This window comes from Melanotaenia boesemani, chromosome 18 (genome assembly GCF_017639745.1).
Source record: "Melanotaenia boesemani isolate fMelBoe1 chromosome 18, fMelBoe1.pri, whole genome shotgun sequence".
Lineage (NCBI taxonomy): Eukaryota > Metazoa > Chordata > Actinopteri > Atheriniformes > Melanotaeniidae > Melanotaenia > Melanotaenia boesemani.
The window spans coordinates 8610976-8629578 of record NC_055699.1 but is presented as its reverse complement, the minus strand read 5'-3'; the positions used below and the strand labels follow the sequence as shown (position 1 = coordinate 8629578).

General features: G+C 42.0%; 1 protein-coding gene across 1 annotated transcript in view; it reads left to right on the top strand.

The window, feature by feature from the left end:
- The window catches only part of gli3 (GLI family zinc finger 3), a 97699-nt gene that overhangs the window by 76146 nt on the left and 2950 nt on the right, over positions 1–18603 (top strand). The window contains 10 exon segments of the mRNA XM_041967621.1: positions 415–570; positions 4278–4482; positions 5597–5816; positions 6786–6899; positions 7814–7939; positions 7941–7955; positions 15199–15348; positions 15440–15604; positions 15699–15989; positions 17907–18300. Of these exon segments, the coding sequence (XP_041823555.1) occupies positions 415–570; positions 4278–4482; positions 5597–5816; positions 6786–6899; positions 7814–7939; positions 7941–7955; positions 15199–15348; positions 15440–15604; positions 15699–15989; positions 17907–18300 (1836 nt within the window).

The following is an 18603-nucleotide window of genomic DNA, read 5'->3' as shown; positions in this document are numbered from 1 at the left end:
TGTTTAGGAATTGCATTATAAGATGATCAGTTATGCTGTTTTCTGCATGAATGCATCAATCAAACACTAATTCAGACTCACTGTAATCTCTGAGCAAGCATCCGGTAATCCCCAGTGAGGCTCTCTACTTCAGGTGATGCTCCCTGTGCAGCTGTTTTGCTCAACTTGATGGTGTTGCTAATGTGCTCATTACTGTTCTGCTGAGCTGATTATCATCTAAAGTAAATGAATGCAAGTTTTGTAGTGTAGCGCAGGTGCTGTTCCTGTCATGTTTTTCTTCCTCCCCAATAAATATTCTCGCTCCTGGGTTGTTTTAATGGCTACATCTCATGTGCAACTCTCTTTTTTTTGTTGTTGTTGTTGTTTTTTTGGCCTGTTTCCTCTTTGCTGAGCTGACCTTTTCTCCTCTTCTAGTGCCTCACACTAGCCTGACAACAGCTGAGTACTACCATCAGATGGCTCTGCTAGCAGGCCACCGAAGCCCATACACGACTGATCTCCTCCCGTCTGTGGCATCCACAGCCGGGTCCAGCAGTGCCCTTCATATGGAGTACCTGCAGGCCATGGACAGTAAGTTTGCACTGATCGCACACTAACACAGCATTTCTAGTCTCCTGTGGGATCATTTTGTGTACATTTAAGATTATGACATAAACTCCAAACCTCATCTAGGCTCAGCTGTTTCATTGTTAAGGATTTTAACAGCATTTAAGTTTTTTTTTAAATAAATGAAACTAATCACCTCTGCATTGTTGTTCTTAAACCCATGTATTTCCAAAATATCTGCTTGTCATGACCTGACATGTTATCTGCTGTGACAAGAGAGCACTCCTTTTCTCTACCAATAAAGAAACACTTAATCCTTGATGTTTTTTCTTTAAGAATTAAAGATTACCAAATATAGAGATATGTGGCTTTTATTCCTCCCTTTCAGTATGGCATTTGAAGATCAAAGAATTCCATAAATCCAGGTTAAAACCAGGATTAACCAATACTAAAAGGTTTTTACACTATTTAGTGACTGCATTTCATTGTGTGCCAAGTCCTAACGACCTAAATACCTGATAAAATAATGCCTTTATCAGACATTAAGTTTATTCAAATTTTAAATTAAGGCAAAGTTTGTATTTTAAGCATCCCTGCTGATGGAAAAAACACCTACCATACTTAGTGGGAATGCAACTCAATCTTTTGAGTGCATACCAGATCATTAAAGGGTGTGTGGCCGCTGTGGATGTTCCATCCTTAAAGTGCACTTTTACAACTCACCTTTCTTGCACTATATTTAGATCAAGCAACACCTCCGCCATTGCGCAGAAGCTTCTGCAACTTAACTTTGACATGATTTAAATGAGCCATTGTCTTAATGCGTTGAGCTCAGGACTGTATGCAGAGGACTTATGCTAATGAGTTATTTTAAAGTGTAAATAGGAAATTAAACGCACAGTGAATCTTAGAAAGGTCGGACAGCCTCACCCCTCTCCCTTTGATGAGAATGTATTTAGTCAGGCAGACGCTGCTTTCATGGAATCCGGGGTGAACTTCCCCCGATTCCTCAGAACAAACTAATTAAAAACTAGCCAAACTTGTGCGGGTATCAGAAAATTAATTGCTATTAAGTGGGAATTGGAATGTCCCACCATTCATCACTGGAGAAAATCCTTTCTTCTGTGTCACTTTTTAAGATTAATAGACTGAAACAAAACAATTAAGGCCAAATTTAAGTGGAGATGTGGTGCTCCTCACTTAAAAATCGCCCTGTGATCATTGCTGGTAATAACTCATCATGTTTCAACAATGTGCGTTCCTGCACTGGAAAAATTAACACTTTAAAGCTTTGGTGGATTTCAGGGAAAGAAAAAAACACAAAGAGCAGTCTATCAAGAGGCTTTCACTGATAATCTGTGCTACCATGTTACTGAAGCTATTTTAGTCTATTTCAAATCAGTGTAATTACCTTCAGAGAGAGTTGTGTTAATGGAACAATGGGCCCGTCCTGCCTATTTGTGTTTTAATGGGCCATTGTCTTCGTTAGTCCTGTCTAATTAGCACCATGGCTCTCATAGATCACTATGACTGAGGTCTACACTATTGTCTTTATTTGTCCTCTTTATTAGCTAATCGCACTGCTGTTTTCTTCTAGTAGTAGTTTTCATCCAAAAAGTTTTGCTTTATTGATGTTTAAATATTTCTGTGCTTATGTATTTGTCACTGTAGCACACTGTTTTTTATATGTATAAATATATATTTTATATATGTATTTTTCTCTCAATATAGCTGTTTAAAAACAAAATTTAAACTGTATATAAAATATTTATATGCTTCTTTTATATATTAATTAAGTAAATGTCAATCTAGCTTCTATCTTTGTATATAATTTCCAAATTTGTTGATAAATGATCTCATAAACCACAAGATTGTAATTTTTTTTTCACAGGCTAAACAATAGTTTACTGTTGTGCCTTTACATCTCTAGAATCTAGCTTCAAATTGGGCAAAAGTAAAATGCAAGCAATCTTTTATTCACACTCCATCCCTCTCAGGTACCACCTTCCCCTCTCCACATCCCACCCGACTGTGTTGCCAAGGGTTCAAACCTCAGTTTTGGTGCCAACTTTTTATTTCCACTGCCGTCAGTCTGGTCCATCCGAACCCTCCCCGGCCCTCAAAATTAATGACACGGCGAGTAACCAGCCATCGCGTCCATAAATCAAGAGGAAATTAGAGGGACAGTCCTGCTATGAGCCAGGACGCTCCTCTCTCTGTCTCTCCGGTTGGCCGATTTATCATTTGGGCTGTGCATTAATAAACACCACTCCCATGAGGCTTTGCAGTGGTGACACACAGGCTCATTCTCCCAAACTAGACCCCCCCCCCCCCCCCCCCCCTTGAATCCCCTCCTAATGTACCACAAGTGGATGCTATTCCTCGCGCTCACTGGGATGCAGCTTGTTTAAGGTGTCAGACATGTCAAATTTAGGATGTAGATGTAGGATGTAAATCTATCTATCTATCTATCTATCTATCTATCTATCTATCTATCTATCTATCTATCTATCTATCTATCTATCTATCTATCTATCTATCTATCTATCTACATATATATATATATATATATATATATATATATATATATATATATATGTGTGTGTACTATATATTTTTAAGAAGGATTACATGTATAGTTCAAGCTGCTGAATAGGTGTAAATATCAGACATGTCAAGTGACAAACACATTGTTTATTTATTTAGCAATTGTGTGTGCTCGAGGTTTGTTTGCACCTCCTTCACTAACACATGAAAAAGCAAGATTCTCCATACAATGACAATGTAAAGGGGGTGTTGCTCTTCATACAGCTTCATGCTGCAGATGCAACTCAGGCCTACATAAGCCAGAATACCACTGCTGCCACCACAGTGCTATCCACGCACACACATTCACATCCACACACTCTGATTACCATGTGAATGGAGCATTCTGTAATCGCTGGATGTGTCAAACGAGAGATGGAGCATTTACGTTTTGGGAGACGGATGGATTGAGGGGGACGTAAATATGGAGGGGGGTTATCGGGGCTGTGCAAGCTGGTTTTGTTTGCCTTTATAAAATAACTCAAAATGTTTTATTTCCAAGACTTGAGTCACAAAGTCATTGTGTCAGTTCACGCACAAAGCACGACATCCCCTCAGCGCTTTTTTCCCCTCCTTCCATCTCTCCCTGTTTTTTCTCTGTCTTGTTTGTGACATCTCCATGTGAAAAGACAACAAAAGTCATGTTTTAATCTCTACCCGTGGCTCATTGTGTGTGCAGAGAGAATGCTTGTGCTGTTTCCGCCTTTTACCTTTTCAAACCCCATTTTTAGTATTTCCAGTCAACACTGATTGCATTTGAATAACGAGTCAAATTGGACTTGATTAAATATTACCATACACAGTCAGAGCATTTTTCCAACATAAAAGGCATGTTTTCTCATGGTTGAAATTCAAGCAGTGCATCAAGTGACAGCCGAACACTCATTCAGATGAGCCTTTTGTCTGATGATTGACAAAAATGTCATCTGTTAGGGTTAGATTAGGTTAGAGTTTGGATGAAGTCAAACAGAAAATTGTGTATAATTCAGCAAAAGCTCTTTTCAGAATTTAACTGATGCGCTTGTCCAAAAACATACAGCGTGAAAAAGCAGAGAAGGGTACATTTACAACCTTGCAGAACACTTGCAGAACCCCTTTGTATTGCCGCATCTTACTCCACTCCATTCTCTGTTCATATTGTGCAGGCTCTCGGTTCCCAAGCCCGAGGCTTCCATCACGGCCCAGCAGGAAGCGCCCTCTGCCCATATCGCCGCTCTCTGAGCACAGCTTTGACCTGCAGACCATGATCCGCAACTCACCCAACTCCCTCGTCAACTCTTTGCTCACCAACTCACGCTCCAGCTCCTCCACCAGCGGCTCCTATGGTCACCTCTCTGCTGGAGCCATCAGGTAGTAAAAACTACTATCATATCTGCAAAATTGTTTAAAAGTTCCTATGCTTAATTTTTTTTTCCAATGTACTGCTGTTAAGTGTATTTCAGCTTAAGTTTGGGAATTTTACTGTAAATAATTTATGTTTATCCTTCAGAATAGCATCATAAAATCCAATTCACAGCAAATACATGGCATGCATAAGTATATGTGTGTGCCTCCATGTCAAACCCCCATGTGGGTGATGATCTCCCAGCCAGTGTAGTCAGCCTGCCTCCCCGGCGACTTGTGTCAGTCATCGGGTACACCTCATGGAAACATCACATACATCACGCTCTGGTACTAGAGGAAAGCAAAAGGAAGCACAAGAAAAAAAAGAATAAAAGAGGGGGAAAAGGGAAAGATCCATTGCCCCACCCACAGCCATTGATCAGCAATCTGTAAGAAGAGCCTGATCAATCATGCTGCACAGTCAGCCACTGTCCAAGTGACAGGGGCCAAATAGCCCAGAGCCAACAGGACTGATGAGTGATATGACAAGCGGATGGGCCCCCAAATGTGTCTCGGCCCATTGATTTCCACTCGGCTCATAATAAGATCAGCAGACATATGGGTCGCAGAGAGAGCAAATTGTCAGAGCACAGGATGAATGGAGGCCGCTGCTGTTGAGCCACACAGATCTGTGTTTATCTGGTGGTTACACAATATGATCAACAAAGTTAGCTCACTTTGTGGGTTAATAATCTACAGAGAAAACAACTCTGCCACATTAGTTAAAAAATAATTCTGCTTTATTTATATGGCTCTAAGATACACTTAAGTTTATTTATCATCTGTATCATTTGCCCAGTGGAGGAATGACATACTGGCTTACACAGACCACATGATAATTCACTGTGTTAACAAGCTGAACATTCATTGTCAGGGATTTGCAGACAGTCCCCTGGTTCCAGCATTTCCACACCGTCTCCTGTCAGATTGTCCTCAGGGATAAAGAACTATCCAGAACAATCAATTTACTCACTATCGTTCCCCCCTTTTTTGCCTCATTGCTTTTGCAACTAATAATAAAGTAAACTTGTGTTTTAGTTTTATTATTATTTTAACCATTTTTTCTTTCTGCTGTTTCCAGTCCAGCATTAAGCTTTGCCTATCCTCCAACCCCGGTGGCCTTGCATGTGCACCAACAGCTGATTGGCCGTCAACCAGGCATCGTTGGCTCTGCCTTTGGTCACAGTCCTCCCTTAGTCCACCCGACGCCGGCCTTTGCCCCTCAGCGACCCATGCCTGGCATCCCCCCATCAGGGCTCAGCGCCAGCGAGCGCTCAGTCATCTCCAACGACTCCTCACAGGTGAGAGCAGTGGTCGGCGCCTCTACGATTCATCATCACACGTAATAGACAGCGCCGCCGCATGCCAGCCACATGTGAGCGAAATGCAGCCAGTGAACATGGTATAGGCAGGACCCCCCCTCCACGCACTCCTCTCTTGGGAGTTTCCTCCTAGTTGTGTTGTCTCTTGTTTTAAGGCTGCCGCGCAGAGCAAAGAACGTGCCTGCAGCAAACAACAAGGGGCTTGTTAGCATAGAATCCCACTGCTGACTCCATTAATCACTAGAGAGAGAACAGGGATATAGAGAGGGAATATTGACAGGGATGGATGGATCCAAAGAGCTTTTTCTCTCCTTCCTCAGCTCTTACTGTTTGTGCGGGCCCACATTTTAAGCATATATTCAGTGTTTATTACCCATCCTCCCTGTTGTTTCCCATGCCTTGAATCCCGCCTTATCACAAATGAGGCCCCATTCAAATTGGGCACCAGAATTGCCTTTTCCTTTCCCTGAATAAACAGAATATTGCCTCGGGGCCTACAGATGAAAATCAAAGATAAGGCAAATGTGTGTCATGCTGGAGACACAAAGCGGATGAGGAGTCCTGTGGAAAAAAAAATCAACATTCTTAAGAACTGAAATCCAACAAAATTCATCTCCTTTTCCAGATGTTTAAAAGCTTCTTGTTATTTCTTTCTTTCATTCTCACACTGCATTTAATGCAACAAAAAGTCCCCCACGGGCATATTCAAGCCAGGGCCAGTCAGGTCATCTGTTGGTTGAATTGGTTCATGAGTTTGTTTTAATTGCAATGATTAGGGTAGCTAATGTGATACATTGAATTGCATAGTTTTTCATTAGCCTCTTGTTTGAGACTTTGCTTGCATGATCATTATAGGTCAGCCCCAGTTGTTTTGTCTAGTTGATTAAGTAAATGATGTATTAGCTTATAAGCATAGCATACATTTTTAATGATACGTTCTCTTTCAAGGCCAAACCGACAAGCGAATCTGCTGTGAGCAGCACAGGTGACCCAATGCACCACAAACGGTCCAAAATGAAACCAGAAGAGGAGCTGCCGAGCCCTGGCGCGGTAAGCGTACAGGTGAGGATTTCCTATATTTAATAAAAAACCATTACCTCTACAGGCGTCCTTTAGCCATTTTTCAGAACTGTTAATACTCTGGCTAAAAGTACACACCCTGCATTGCTTAGTAAATCCCAGATTTCACCAACATGTTTATATTTTTAGAATTTATTCCCCCCTAGAATAAGAAGCCCATATAAATGCTGCTCTGATGCCAAAGTGGCTACAACAATAGACATGCTTACCAGCCAAAGCAGGTTTGTATTTACCTGCATCTGGCAGTTTGTTGGTGTTGGTTTCCCGCTTTGCTCTTATCAGTTTTTGTTACCCAAGTGAAACAATCCATTGATCTTTGGGACACCAGAAGGAAATTGTTTTTGCGTTTCTTTAATCAAAATTTTAAGTGGCTGGAAAAATGAAAGCAAAATGTGATAACAGTTAGCATTTTCATCTGCAGAGGAAAAAAACTTATTAAAGTTGATTTTTCAGATGAAAGCTGAGGTGTGTGGTGGAAGCCTCCTGCAGTGGCCTGCACTTCTACTCAGCCATGTGACAGTGAAATATGTCTGGGCTAATAGAGCAGCCTACTGCAGGAAGAGGGGGTTAGATTCCTCAAATACTCGGCCCAGTCCTGTCGTATAACTACCCCAAAATACAGAGGGGCTTTCACTGCTACATTTCCGCTCTCCACACTTCTCTCCACATGTAGCCAGACAAGGCCAGATTCACAGGAGCACTGTGGTCGAAACCTGTAACCAGTAACTCTCCGCTGTGCCTTTCATGTGAAAAATGGCTTTTATTACAGGTTTACATGTTGGGAGGGAGGTAAAACTGTTCCTTTGCTTTTACTCATTTTTTTTCTGGTCACATTTCTCATTTTATTTCGTTGCTTGCTTGTTGCTGAACTTTTTTTTTTTTCGGCTATCATTTAGGACCATCCTGAGGGGATGACTCTGGTGAAGGAGGAAGGAGACAAGGATGAGAGCAAACAGGAGCCTGAGGTGGTTTATGAGACAAACTGCCACTGGGAGAACTGTTGCCGTGAGTTTGACACCCAGGGAGCAGCTGGTACAAGTGAGTACTGAGCAAAATGTAGAAGATTAGAGTTTTGCTTTTGGAAATTTTTCTTATGAAATGACAGAGAAAAGGTTTTTTAAAGTGTGAGGCAGGCCTCCCCAAGGGGTACCAACTATCAGAGGTGAGGCTTAGCTAACAGAAGAGAAGAGAGCAGATCTGATTATTTGTTTTGGGGAAATTTGACTTTTTTTCCCCCCCCAAAATAACTAATAAATACATGAACACCTTTTATGTAGTCAGCATAGTCTGGTTTTAGCAAACAGGCCAATGTGTGAAGCATATGTCATGCACATCATAATCCAGAAATATAGAAAGTGGGAGGAGTACAAACTTTATCTTATGCATGTCTTACTGTCTCACCCTTTGAAAAGCAACTGACTCTTGAATGGTTTTTGGTCACTATGTAGAGTTGGTACTGTAGTACAATGTGTACTCAGATCTGTTTAAATCAGCTGAGAAGACACAACACGCATCAGCTGCTGGTCAAGTGAGTTTAAGAATGACAGAAGCCAAATACCTAAAGTCTTAGTTCTTGGCTCTGCTGGCCAGATTTTACAGCTGATACATTTTACATTGCAAACACAAAAGTTTACACTTCTACACACCTCTACACAAACCCCCACAGGGAGGAAGCTTTTTTATGTTGTTTTGACATTTGGCTGTTTTCTCAAAACCACTGCTCAAAGGCTGCAGCCCAAAAACATCCTGAAGCTAAGAAATTGCAGGAAATTGGTTGCATCTCTGCAGATGAGTATTTTTAGGAACATTCTGCGCCGTATGCCTTTAAGAGAAAATTTGAAATATTTAAAACAAAAGTGGGATTTGATGTTTTGTGTCACACTTTTAACAGTTGTCACATATGTTGGTATCATGCATCAACCCTCAATCAACCTGCTCTCTAAATGAACATATCTGTCTGTCATCTTCTCTCACTGCTGTAAAATAAATGGTTCGTATCTTTCGTTTGCTTTGGGATTCACCACTTTCTGTGTACTCATCTGACCCCAGCACAGTTCAGTTTGTAACTGAGTCCTAAACCACAACAGGGTGTTTACAACTCTACGATGTCGCTCAGAAAACATTTGTGTGCACTATAAGAGTGTTTATCTGTTTCTTCCCTCTAGCTCAGTAGATCCCAGCATCATTAACAGAAGCTGCCATTCTGGACAGTGCCTCCTATCAGGCCACAGCTTCTGTGTCTGGCTGCCAGCAGCAGACTCAGAGCTACAGGCGCTGGCTCTTAGTGATGCTGGATTCCTGATTGGATCCAGGGACACTAGTAATGGGCTCAAAACCGGGAAAGCACATCTCACAGCTGGACTGTGCTAACTGATTTGGCTGGTTAAGCCTCCTAGAGTTTTGTGTTCTGTACTGGACCGGACCCCCCTTCTTGTCCGTTATCAGAACTCTCACACAGCCCGGGAGATGGATGGTTCTCATCGTCCTGCGCCCGAGGGCTCCCTATAAAGCTAAATATTAATAGCGTCGTTTCTACTGTGGCTACAGATGCTTTTAGCTCTAACTTGGCCTGTGAACCACTTACCCTTCAGTGAAGTGAGAAAGCAGACTGAAGTTGGAGAAGTGATGAAATTACACTAATATAAGTGACGGTGAAGGGCTCACATACACGTGAAAAACATCACACATCTGATAGAAAGATCCTCAGCTCTCCACAGCTGTCTTTTCACCGTCTTGACATTGCAATCCTCAGCTGCGGTGGTAACCCCTATCTATAATTGATATCCTCAGCACGAAATGGGCTGCCTCCCGTGTTTGAAGGGCTTGGCTCAAAGGTTGAGGAGCTTGACAACTTCTTGCCCCTGTTTCAGGAGGTGTGATGAGTTAAAGTGGTAGGAGAGGAAGGCAGGGTGGCGTCTACATGGAAGAAAATCTTGCTCACATCCTCCTGCTACTGTACCCACACAAGGGGGGGGGGGCATCTGAAGAAAGCAATGTCGTCATATTTCTCCACATAGACTCACTAAGCTGCAATTATTATCAAGAAAAAATCCTGATTGGTTTTCCATATTCCCATCTTGGAATTGTCTTTTTATTTTCGTTTTTCTAGCATTTGACTTTCCGATATGACGTTTTATTTCTCATTTTCTATGCACATGCAGATATGCAGAGAGATGCCAATAAACGTCTTCGCCTACAGAATCCCTGCCCTCTAATTCAGCAGAGCGGACGGGAAAATGCTCTTATCTCTCCACACCCCCACCCCCCTCAGTAATAGGATAAGTACAGTATTTGGACCACAGTGGCTCTCTTCACACTCTGGGAGGGGTTTGGGGGTGAGTGAGTGGGGGGATTTCCATATAACCAAACAATGGAACGTCCCTTCCCCCTGTCCTTGGTTTCTAAAATGAATTTAAGGGGGGGACATGATGAGAATAAAATACACATTTCTACTTGGTTGAAGCCATTTTAATCACTAGTTTTTGCTTAAACTTTAAACAAGTATTCATATTTAAACTTTCCAGTCTGTGTTGACAAATTGTGTCAAGAAACAAACAGGTTTTTGAAGTGGTTAAAGTAACAACTGTGCTAATTCAAATATCCCTTTTTCTTTGTGGTTGGCCTAAATTTAGAATTAAGCCTTCACACCACCCTCATCGCTTTCCACCTTGTTCAAAAGTGCCCCTGTTGTGCTCTTGATGCATATTTTTACACCATCAAACAGGCTCTCACCGCGACACGCCACAGCGTTCCTTTATCATCTGCGTTTAAGCGCTCTCGGTGCCGCCGATAAGATAAACATCAGATCTATGCAATTTGGCTCACTTATCTGGCCTACCCAGTCAGCAAAAGCGAAGCGGGTGTCAATTTTAGTTTGCTGTATTTATTTCTTTCACTACATTTCTACTCCTTATACCTCTCCATCTTCCTCTCAGCTCCAAGTTCTTTTGCTTCCTCTTTTTTCTTTTCTTTTTTTTCTGCATGAGCCTCTCCCTTCTTCATTTTTTCTCCCTCATCACTTTCCCCTCGAAGGGAGCACTTTTATAGATAAGGCCTGGTGGCTTCTTTAATGTCTCTCTTGAAGTAGGTTTTTTCAGTTTGTCACAGAGATGCCATCTCCCCCCCCCCCCCCCCCCCCCCCCCCCCCCCCACCCCCCCCCCCCCCCCCCCCCAAAACACACACACACACACACACACACACACACACAATTCCCTAATTTGCCCATGCTTTACAATCTGTTATTATTTTCCTCTTGATTTATCACTCTTTACAACAGAAAAACTTACATGAGAATTTTTAGAGCAGTCTTAACTAAAAGTGACAGTAGAGTCATTGAATAAACGTTAATGAAAAATGATAAAGAAAGGAAGGTTTTCTTCTTTTTTTTCTTTGCTCAGTTAATGTGCATACCTTGCTGGACCCATAATCCTTTATTCTACAATGCATCATATGTGTTTTTATATTTTCACCTCTACATATTTATGATTATTTCAAATAAAATTTTAAACATAAAGATTAAGCCTGTAATAAAAAATAAATAAAGTTTAAACCTGAAATAATTGTCATTTTATGTTTGAAGTTTCTTAAAAGGCTGAGAAATAAAAGGACCAATTGAAAATGTTCTTAAAACCCTCAGGTTTTGGAAGTGTTTTTTTTTTTTTGTTTTTTTTTAAATAAAGCCCCTTAGATCTAACGCCGGGGTGTCCAAAGACAGTTCTCAAATGCTGCAGTGCTGCAGGTTTTCAATGTTTCCCTACTCCAACACAACTGACTCAAATGAAATGGATCCAACAGCCGATCAAGTTCTGCACAATGGCTCATTAATTTGAGTCAGGTGTGTTGGAACAGGGAAACATCAAAAACCTACAGGATTGTGGCCCTCGAGAACTGGAGCTGGACACCCCTGGTTTATCATACTGGGTTAAAGCAGTTGTTGGCAAAGCTGGACGGCACAACTAAAAGAGATGCCAAATAAGATGTCACTGAATAGAAGTATAGACTTTGGTTTGAAAAGTTGAGTAACTTCAAGCTTCTTTCTATTTATTGACCAGCAGAGGAAAAATTCGTATTCATTACTCATGAAAATGTGAACCTAATGAACTGACAGTCTTAACTTTATTTAATATAATAATTTTGTAGATCGTGATCCCATTTAGAGTTAAATAAACAATAAATAAAAGTACGTTTTAGATCAAGGTTTCCTTTTGACATCTCATTTTCTTCTTTTCTGCATTTCTATCAAAATGGTTCTCCAACAGCTTGTTGTCATATTCTGCACAAGCCTATGACTGACCCATTAATTAGAGTCAAGTGTGTTGCAGCGGGAAAACATCTTAAACCTGCAGGACAGTAGCTCTTGAGGACCGGAGTTGGAGCTCTCTGATCTAGATTGAAAGGAGCAAGATGGTTTGAAAACAAATTTAAAACACAAGTCCACGAGTCAGAGGTGACAACAAAGTGACCACATCCATCCATCCATATGTTCTGAACTTGTGAGGCTGCAAGCATCAAAGTTATTTTAGAAGATATTTTAGAAGACAAAACATCAGGGTGCTAGAAGGACTTGGTGGCCTGTACATATGTTTCCTCCCATCTCATTAGACCTTTTTTGACCCTCCAGAGCTATCCAGGTTGTCCTTATAGGTAGTGCTGTGATGTCCATATGTGGGGGAGCTGGTTCTCCCTATGTACAGCCTTGTTGAGGCAACTGCTGGGTGCCTCCCCAGTGTTAAAGGGAAATAAACGCAGGCACAGTCTGACGGCAGCTCCCCCTCATCTCTGGCTGCTGGCACAGGCCTTTAATTGGTAAAATGCAGATTTTTGATCAGGAGAAGGATTAGGCCTCTTATCTGTCTAGAGTATCTTACTCTAAGATGAAAAGACTGTGCAGAATTACACATGCCAATTCCAGCTCCCTGCCCCCTGCTCATCATTCACTTACTCTCATCCTCCCTCCTTCCCTCCCTCAGCCTCAATTCCCCCTTTTTACTTCCTCCCTCCTTCCCTCCCTTCTTTCCCTTTTTCATGCTTGTTCCTTCCTCTCTCTTTACACAAAGCACTTCAGCAACTGACATCACAAAAGAGCATATGATTTATTAGGCAGTGTTTGATAAAGCTAAACGGTGTTTCGGGTCCCATCGCTTAGTGAAATTGCCTTGTAAACAGGCCCTCTTTTCATGCACGCTTGCATTCTAATGCATAAGGGCTGCGTCCCAGAGAGGATTTGATAAGGAGATATGGAGATGGATACTGAAGTGAGCAAGGGGTGGGAAACAGCAGAAAACAATGAATTTGTGTATTACAATAATGCTTGTAGACATGCAAAGGCAGAAAATAATTCTAAATCAGAAGCTTGTACTTTTTTAAGATAACATAAAAAACACCAATCCAAGTGTAAAATTGAATGTGAGTTTTAGTGCTTTTTATGTTGATAGTTGTTTCTGTTGAAGCAGCAGTCATCTGAACCAAGAAAGCAATGACTACACCTGTGTGTATGTGTGTGTGTGTGTGTGTGTATACACCTCTTGTACGTCATAGGCGGCTCCAGTGTCCCCTGTGTCCATGTCCCTTGCGTTCCCTGTCGTGCGACTCCCTCCTAAATCCATCTTGGTGGCGTTTTTACAGTTGTTGGCCGATAAGCTGGCAGGAGGAAGATGAATAACCCGCCACGCCGCCGCTATCAGCACCTGTTTGTCGATTTAGCCGGCCAACGGGACCTGTCTGCTCAGCATGGAGATTATTGATTCAATAAGAATTGCCATTAGATCATGCCATTAGGTTTCTTGGCGGCCCCTCTCTCCCCTGTGCTGTCTGTCCCCCCCGCTCTGTCAGCTGAGGCTAATGCATCAAGCCTGTCTGTGACCTCCTTCATTTTTACAAACAGTGCTCGTATGCTGTCCTGTGCCAGCCACCGGCATGATCCAACGCCACAGCGGTCTCCCATCGCTCTCAGCCAGCGGATATTGAACGCTGGTCACAACAGAGCGATCGCTTGCCACAGGGATTCCCTCTTGGAGGAAAGGAAAAAAAGAGGAGGCTTTTCTGGAGCTCTGACCAAGATGGGAAGAAGACTAATCTTCAGGATCATCCAGTTCCCAATCATTGTCCCTGGAATTAGTCTTGTTTTGTCACTTTAAAATTAAAAAGTGTCACGTAAAAGCAATGGAAGCTCTCTCCTGATAAATTAGTGTCAATTTTATTGTTTCTTTGTCATCGCTCCTCCTTTAGCTTCACTGTGAGGTTAAAAGAAGGGAGCTTTCTGGTGGATGTCATGGTCATGGTTTTGTAGGGGGTCTTGTCAGGTCATGCCTGGAGGGAAACTCACTCTGAATACTTTATTTGCTTTGGTGCTGCATGTTTCACTGCTTGACAATCTTGTGAATAAGTGCTCACACAAAGCATAGACTCCCCAGACATTTAGGAGCATTCAAAGTCAAGTCTGTATTTACGTCCCCTCCTCCCATCTGTCCATCTGTATTCACCCCTGAGGTAAAAAAGACTCTCTGCTGCTCAGGAATGTCATGATAATGGTTTCTTTAGGTCAGGATATTGTCTGTCTCTTTGGGTTTAAACTGCCCTTGGAAAGACACTTCTTAGGCCACCAAACGGTTGCCTCTCAAACAGAGCCTGATGTTGACTTATCCCCAGAGGGTTGTACTTTTTCTCCCTTTATTCATTCCTCTGTACTATCCACCACTTATCCATTTTTACAAGGCAGTTAGTGAGAAAAGAAAAAAGATGGAGAAAAAGAAGACAGTAAGGGATGGAGTGAGATAAAAGTGGTGTTTGCAGATATCATGCCTAGCTAGAGTTGTAAAACCCTCGCATTTCAAAAGCTTTGACTGAACTTTTGATTTCTGGCCCCATCTCCTCACCTCACTCCCCGTTCCCCTGCTTTCTAAGCCTCAGATTGGAAGTTGCCACGGCAGCACAACTGTCAGCGCTTGTCATGGAGTGGTGAGGGTCCAAAGTGATGTGAGGTGACAGGGTTTTATTTGAAAATCCCATCCAGATCGGACACAGAGACTGCCGAGTCTTTGTATGCTTTTCAGCTGAATGAATCAGAGAAATGCTGGAAAGGAAGGAAAGAAGAAAAGCATTTAGAGAAATGAGATTGAAGAATTTTGAAGAAATGCTCTTGTGCTACTGAGCAAACATTTCCCAAAGCAAAGTAATAAATCAGTTGACTTTAAAATATCTGTGTAGTTAACTCTCATGCTCAGGTATGGCAGGAGAGTATAATAATGCAGCTCTGTTTTAAGTTCTCGTCTTCTTTTCCAGCACATCAACAATGACCACATCCATGGAGAGAAGAAGGAGTTTGTGTGTCGGTGGGAAGAATGCTCCAGAGAGCAGAAGCCCTTCAAGGCACAGTACATGCTGGTGGTCCACATGCGCAGGCATACTGGTGAAAAACCACACAAGTGCACCGTAAGGGAGCTCATACTTGTTCAGCTGAGTTAATTTATTTACAAAGTTATTACAGTATAGCAAGTGGAAGTTCTCTTCTTTCTCCCTGTAGTTTGAAGGCTGCACCAAAGCGTACTCTCGTCTGGAAAATCTTAAAACTCACTTGCGTTCCCATACTGGAGAGAAGCCTTATGTGTGTGAACATGAGGGCTGCAACAAAGCTTTTTCCAACGCTTCAGACCGGGCAAAACATCAGAATCGCACACATTCAAACGAGGTATCAACACTTATACTTCCACACAGTCTGTAAATTTGCCGTTTGACCAAGTTGCCAAGTAAATTATGTCATGTTCTGCTCTCTTCTCTTCTAGAAACCCTATGTGTGTAAAATCCCAGGCTGCACCAAACGCTACACAGATCCCAGCTCCTTACGCAAGCACGTCAAGACGGTACATGGGCCCGAAGCGCACGTCACCAAAAAGCAGCGCGGAGATTACCCACGCCCTCCGCCCCAGCCGAGGGACCCTGGGGGCAACAGTCAGGGCCGGTCACCAGGGCAACTACCCCTGGGTGGGTACACGGACCAAAGGGAGTACAACCATGCTACCTCTAAACAGGATGAATGTCTGCAGGTCAAATCTATCAAGACAGAGAAGCCCATGGTAAGACTTCATTTCAGGTTTTAGACTAAACTTTCTGATACATTCAACATCTTTTTTATCCTTTTAGTTTGACTTTTCTAACACTCTTGTAATAGAATGAATCTTTCACTGTGATTTGAATGAGGGGCTTGAACATTAACACTGAAATCTACTAACGAGTCCATCTTTTCCTTTATCCAATGCTTCGGCATTTCTCTCCGTCCCTTTCTAAGGACAGTGGGTAATCAGGTGAGATAGGTATCACATTGCATCTGTGAAGCATTCTTTCCAAATCTCATTTTTTTTCTCTCCTTCATCCCTTCACGGTCTGTCTGACTCTTCCCTCATCCTGTTGTAACTGCTCAACGCATTCACTCCAAACATGCCAGATTTACTCTCATTGTAGGTCTCAGTTTCTCATCCCTCACAGTCATAAAAAGATTATTCTTCACATTTCGCTGTACAACTCTTTGATATTTACCAAAGGCGAGGCATTTTTGTGAGCAGCGCCCAGGCCTTTGGACAGAACTGACAGGGCACTGAGACTGTGCCTGATTCTGTCCAAGGCTTCATTGTGCAGCCAAATCCTTTTCACTCGTAAACAGCGTGAAGTGCCTTCCAACGTGTCTGACACTCGGTGCCAAAAAAGTGATTTCATTATTCCTTGGTGTGACATAGCTCCTAAAACTCTGTAAACAATCTAATTAAGCCGGCCTCACTGGAGTCCTTTATCCTATTTGGCTTTTGAAGTACTTTTTTCCTATCGTAGTCGCAGGAGGAGGCATTACTCATGCTTAAGTTATGTAGTGTCGAAACACCTCTTTATTTAGTAAAGGAATGCAGATCCCAAGAAGTATTCACAGCGTAGGTGATGGTATGACATGATATAAAACAAGGACTTCTTCCTCAGATGAAAATATAATTTTATTCCAGAAGTTTATGAAGCCATCTGCACATATTATCCATGAATTCATTACATTTACCTTAAATGAAAATGATCCAAAAATAAATCCAAACTAACTGAATATTAAAATAAATGCAAGATGATTTGCAATTAAAGAAGTTAGTTAAGAGAAAGAAAAGGAAATGCTCAGGAGTCTATCAGTTAGGTATGGCATCCCCTTCAATCTATTGCAAATCATCTCATATTACCAGATGGAAGTTTTGTTCCAAATTTTAAGTTTTATATTAAGTTTAATTAAATAAAAACAAATCTACTTCTTCATGAATGGGATTTTCTGTGATGTTTCTCTGAGGTTTAGTTGAGTGCCTCTTAAAGAGACATTCTGTTTTCCTGTCTGCTCACTGGATCATAGGTCGCTGCATTGTTGAGATTTTTGTGCAGTTAACAGCTTGCTGCTACCTAAGGCTTCTTTAAAAGAAAAAAAAGAAAAATAATCCCTATTTCAGAGCCCAAAGGGACATTTGAGGTGATAAACCAGAAAGGTGTTCATTTCAGACAAATTTATTAATTCCCCAAGTGCAGTTCAGTTTAAGCAGTCACCCCAGATCAGCCATACATTAAACAGACAAGTCAGACAGAAAAATGGCTGACACTTTTTAAAAATACATCAACAACTGCCACCAAGGAAGGTACAAATAAGTTTGTAAAGTCAGCCCATAAATGAAGAATGAATTAAACAGAACTGTGTTAACTTATTCATTATGGCATTTCATCTAAGTTGAATTGTCGAGGTTTTCTTGACAGTGGTCTGTAACATGATTGTACTTTATACCACCTCCACTAAATCACGCCTCTCGGCTCAGCCATTAAAGCCAAGCTTGTTATATGAACGTCTGCATACAGTTATGTTTCCTGTAAATTATTCATCAAAGCTCATCTTTGTCTAATGTTAAAAGAATAGCACCTTCAAACTTCATTGTTTGTGACATATAACTATATTTTCCACTTATTTATTTCTTCTTTGTATCTGTCAGACGTCTCAGCCAAGCCCTGGCGGTCAGTCTACATGCAGCAGTGTCCAGTCCCCCGTCAGCACCTATCCCAGCAGTGGAGTCCAGCTTGCTGTGAGCGCCGGACGCTCGCCAGGGCAGGGGCTGGAGGAGGACGAGGAGAAGGAGGAAAATGAAGAGGAGGGAGAGGAGGAGTGTGAAGGTGAGCCAGCCCCGATCATGGACTCCACGGTCTCCACAGCAACTGCGGCCATGCTGACCCTGCAGGCGAGGCGAAGCATTGGCCGCCCCCTGCGCTGGATGGAGCACATGAAGATGGAGAGGCTGAAGCAGGTGAATGGAGCGCTGCCAAGGCTGGGGCCTTTGTCCCCTACACCACCCCCAAAAGGTTCTACAGCACCCAACATCCTGGGGAAGGGTAAGATTAACGTTATTAAGACTTTTGGCATTTTATTTTAAAGTGTTCAAGTATGAGGTTAGAATGCAAGGAGTTTTTTTATTCTTCTAAATGCTGTTAAAATAGTTTAAAAAACATCCACAACTCTCATGTCTGGCAGAACACCTGTAGACTGAGTTTACAGAACCAAATTATCCCCTACTCCATCTTGCCCATTTTGGCTAAAGGATTCAGGCAAAACAAATGCTTAAAATTTGCTGTTACGCTGCAAAATGGTATCAAGCTGTGCATCATATCAGAGAGAATAGCATGTAATGTAATGTT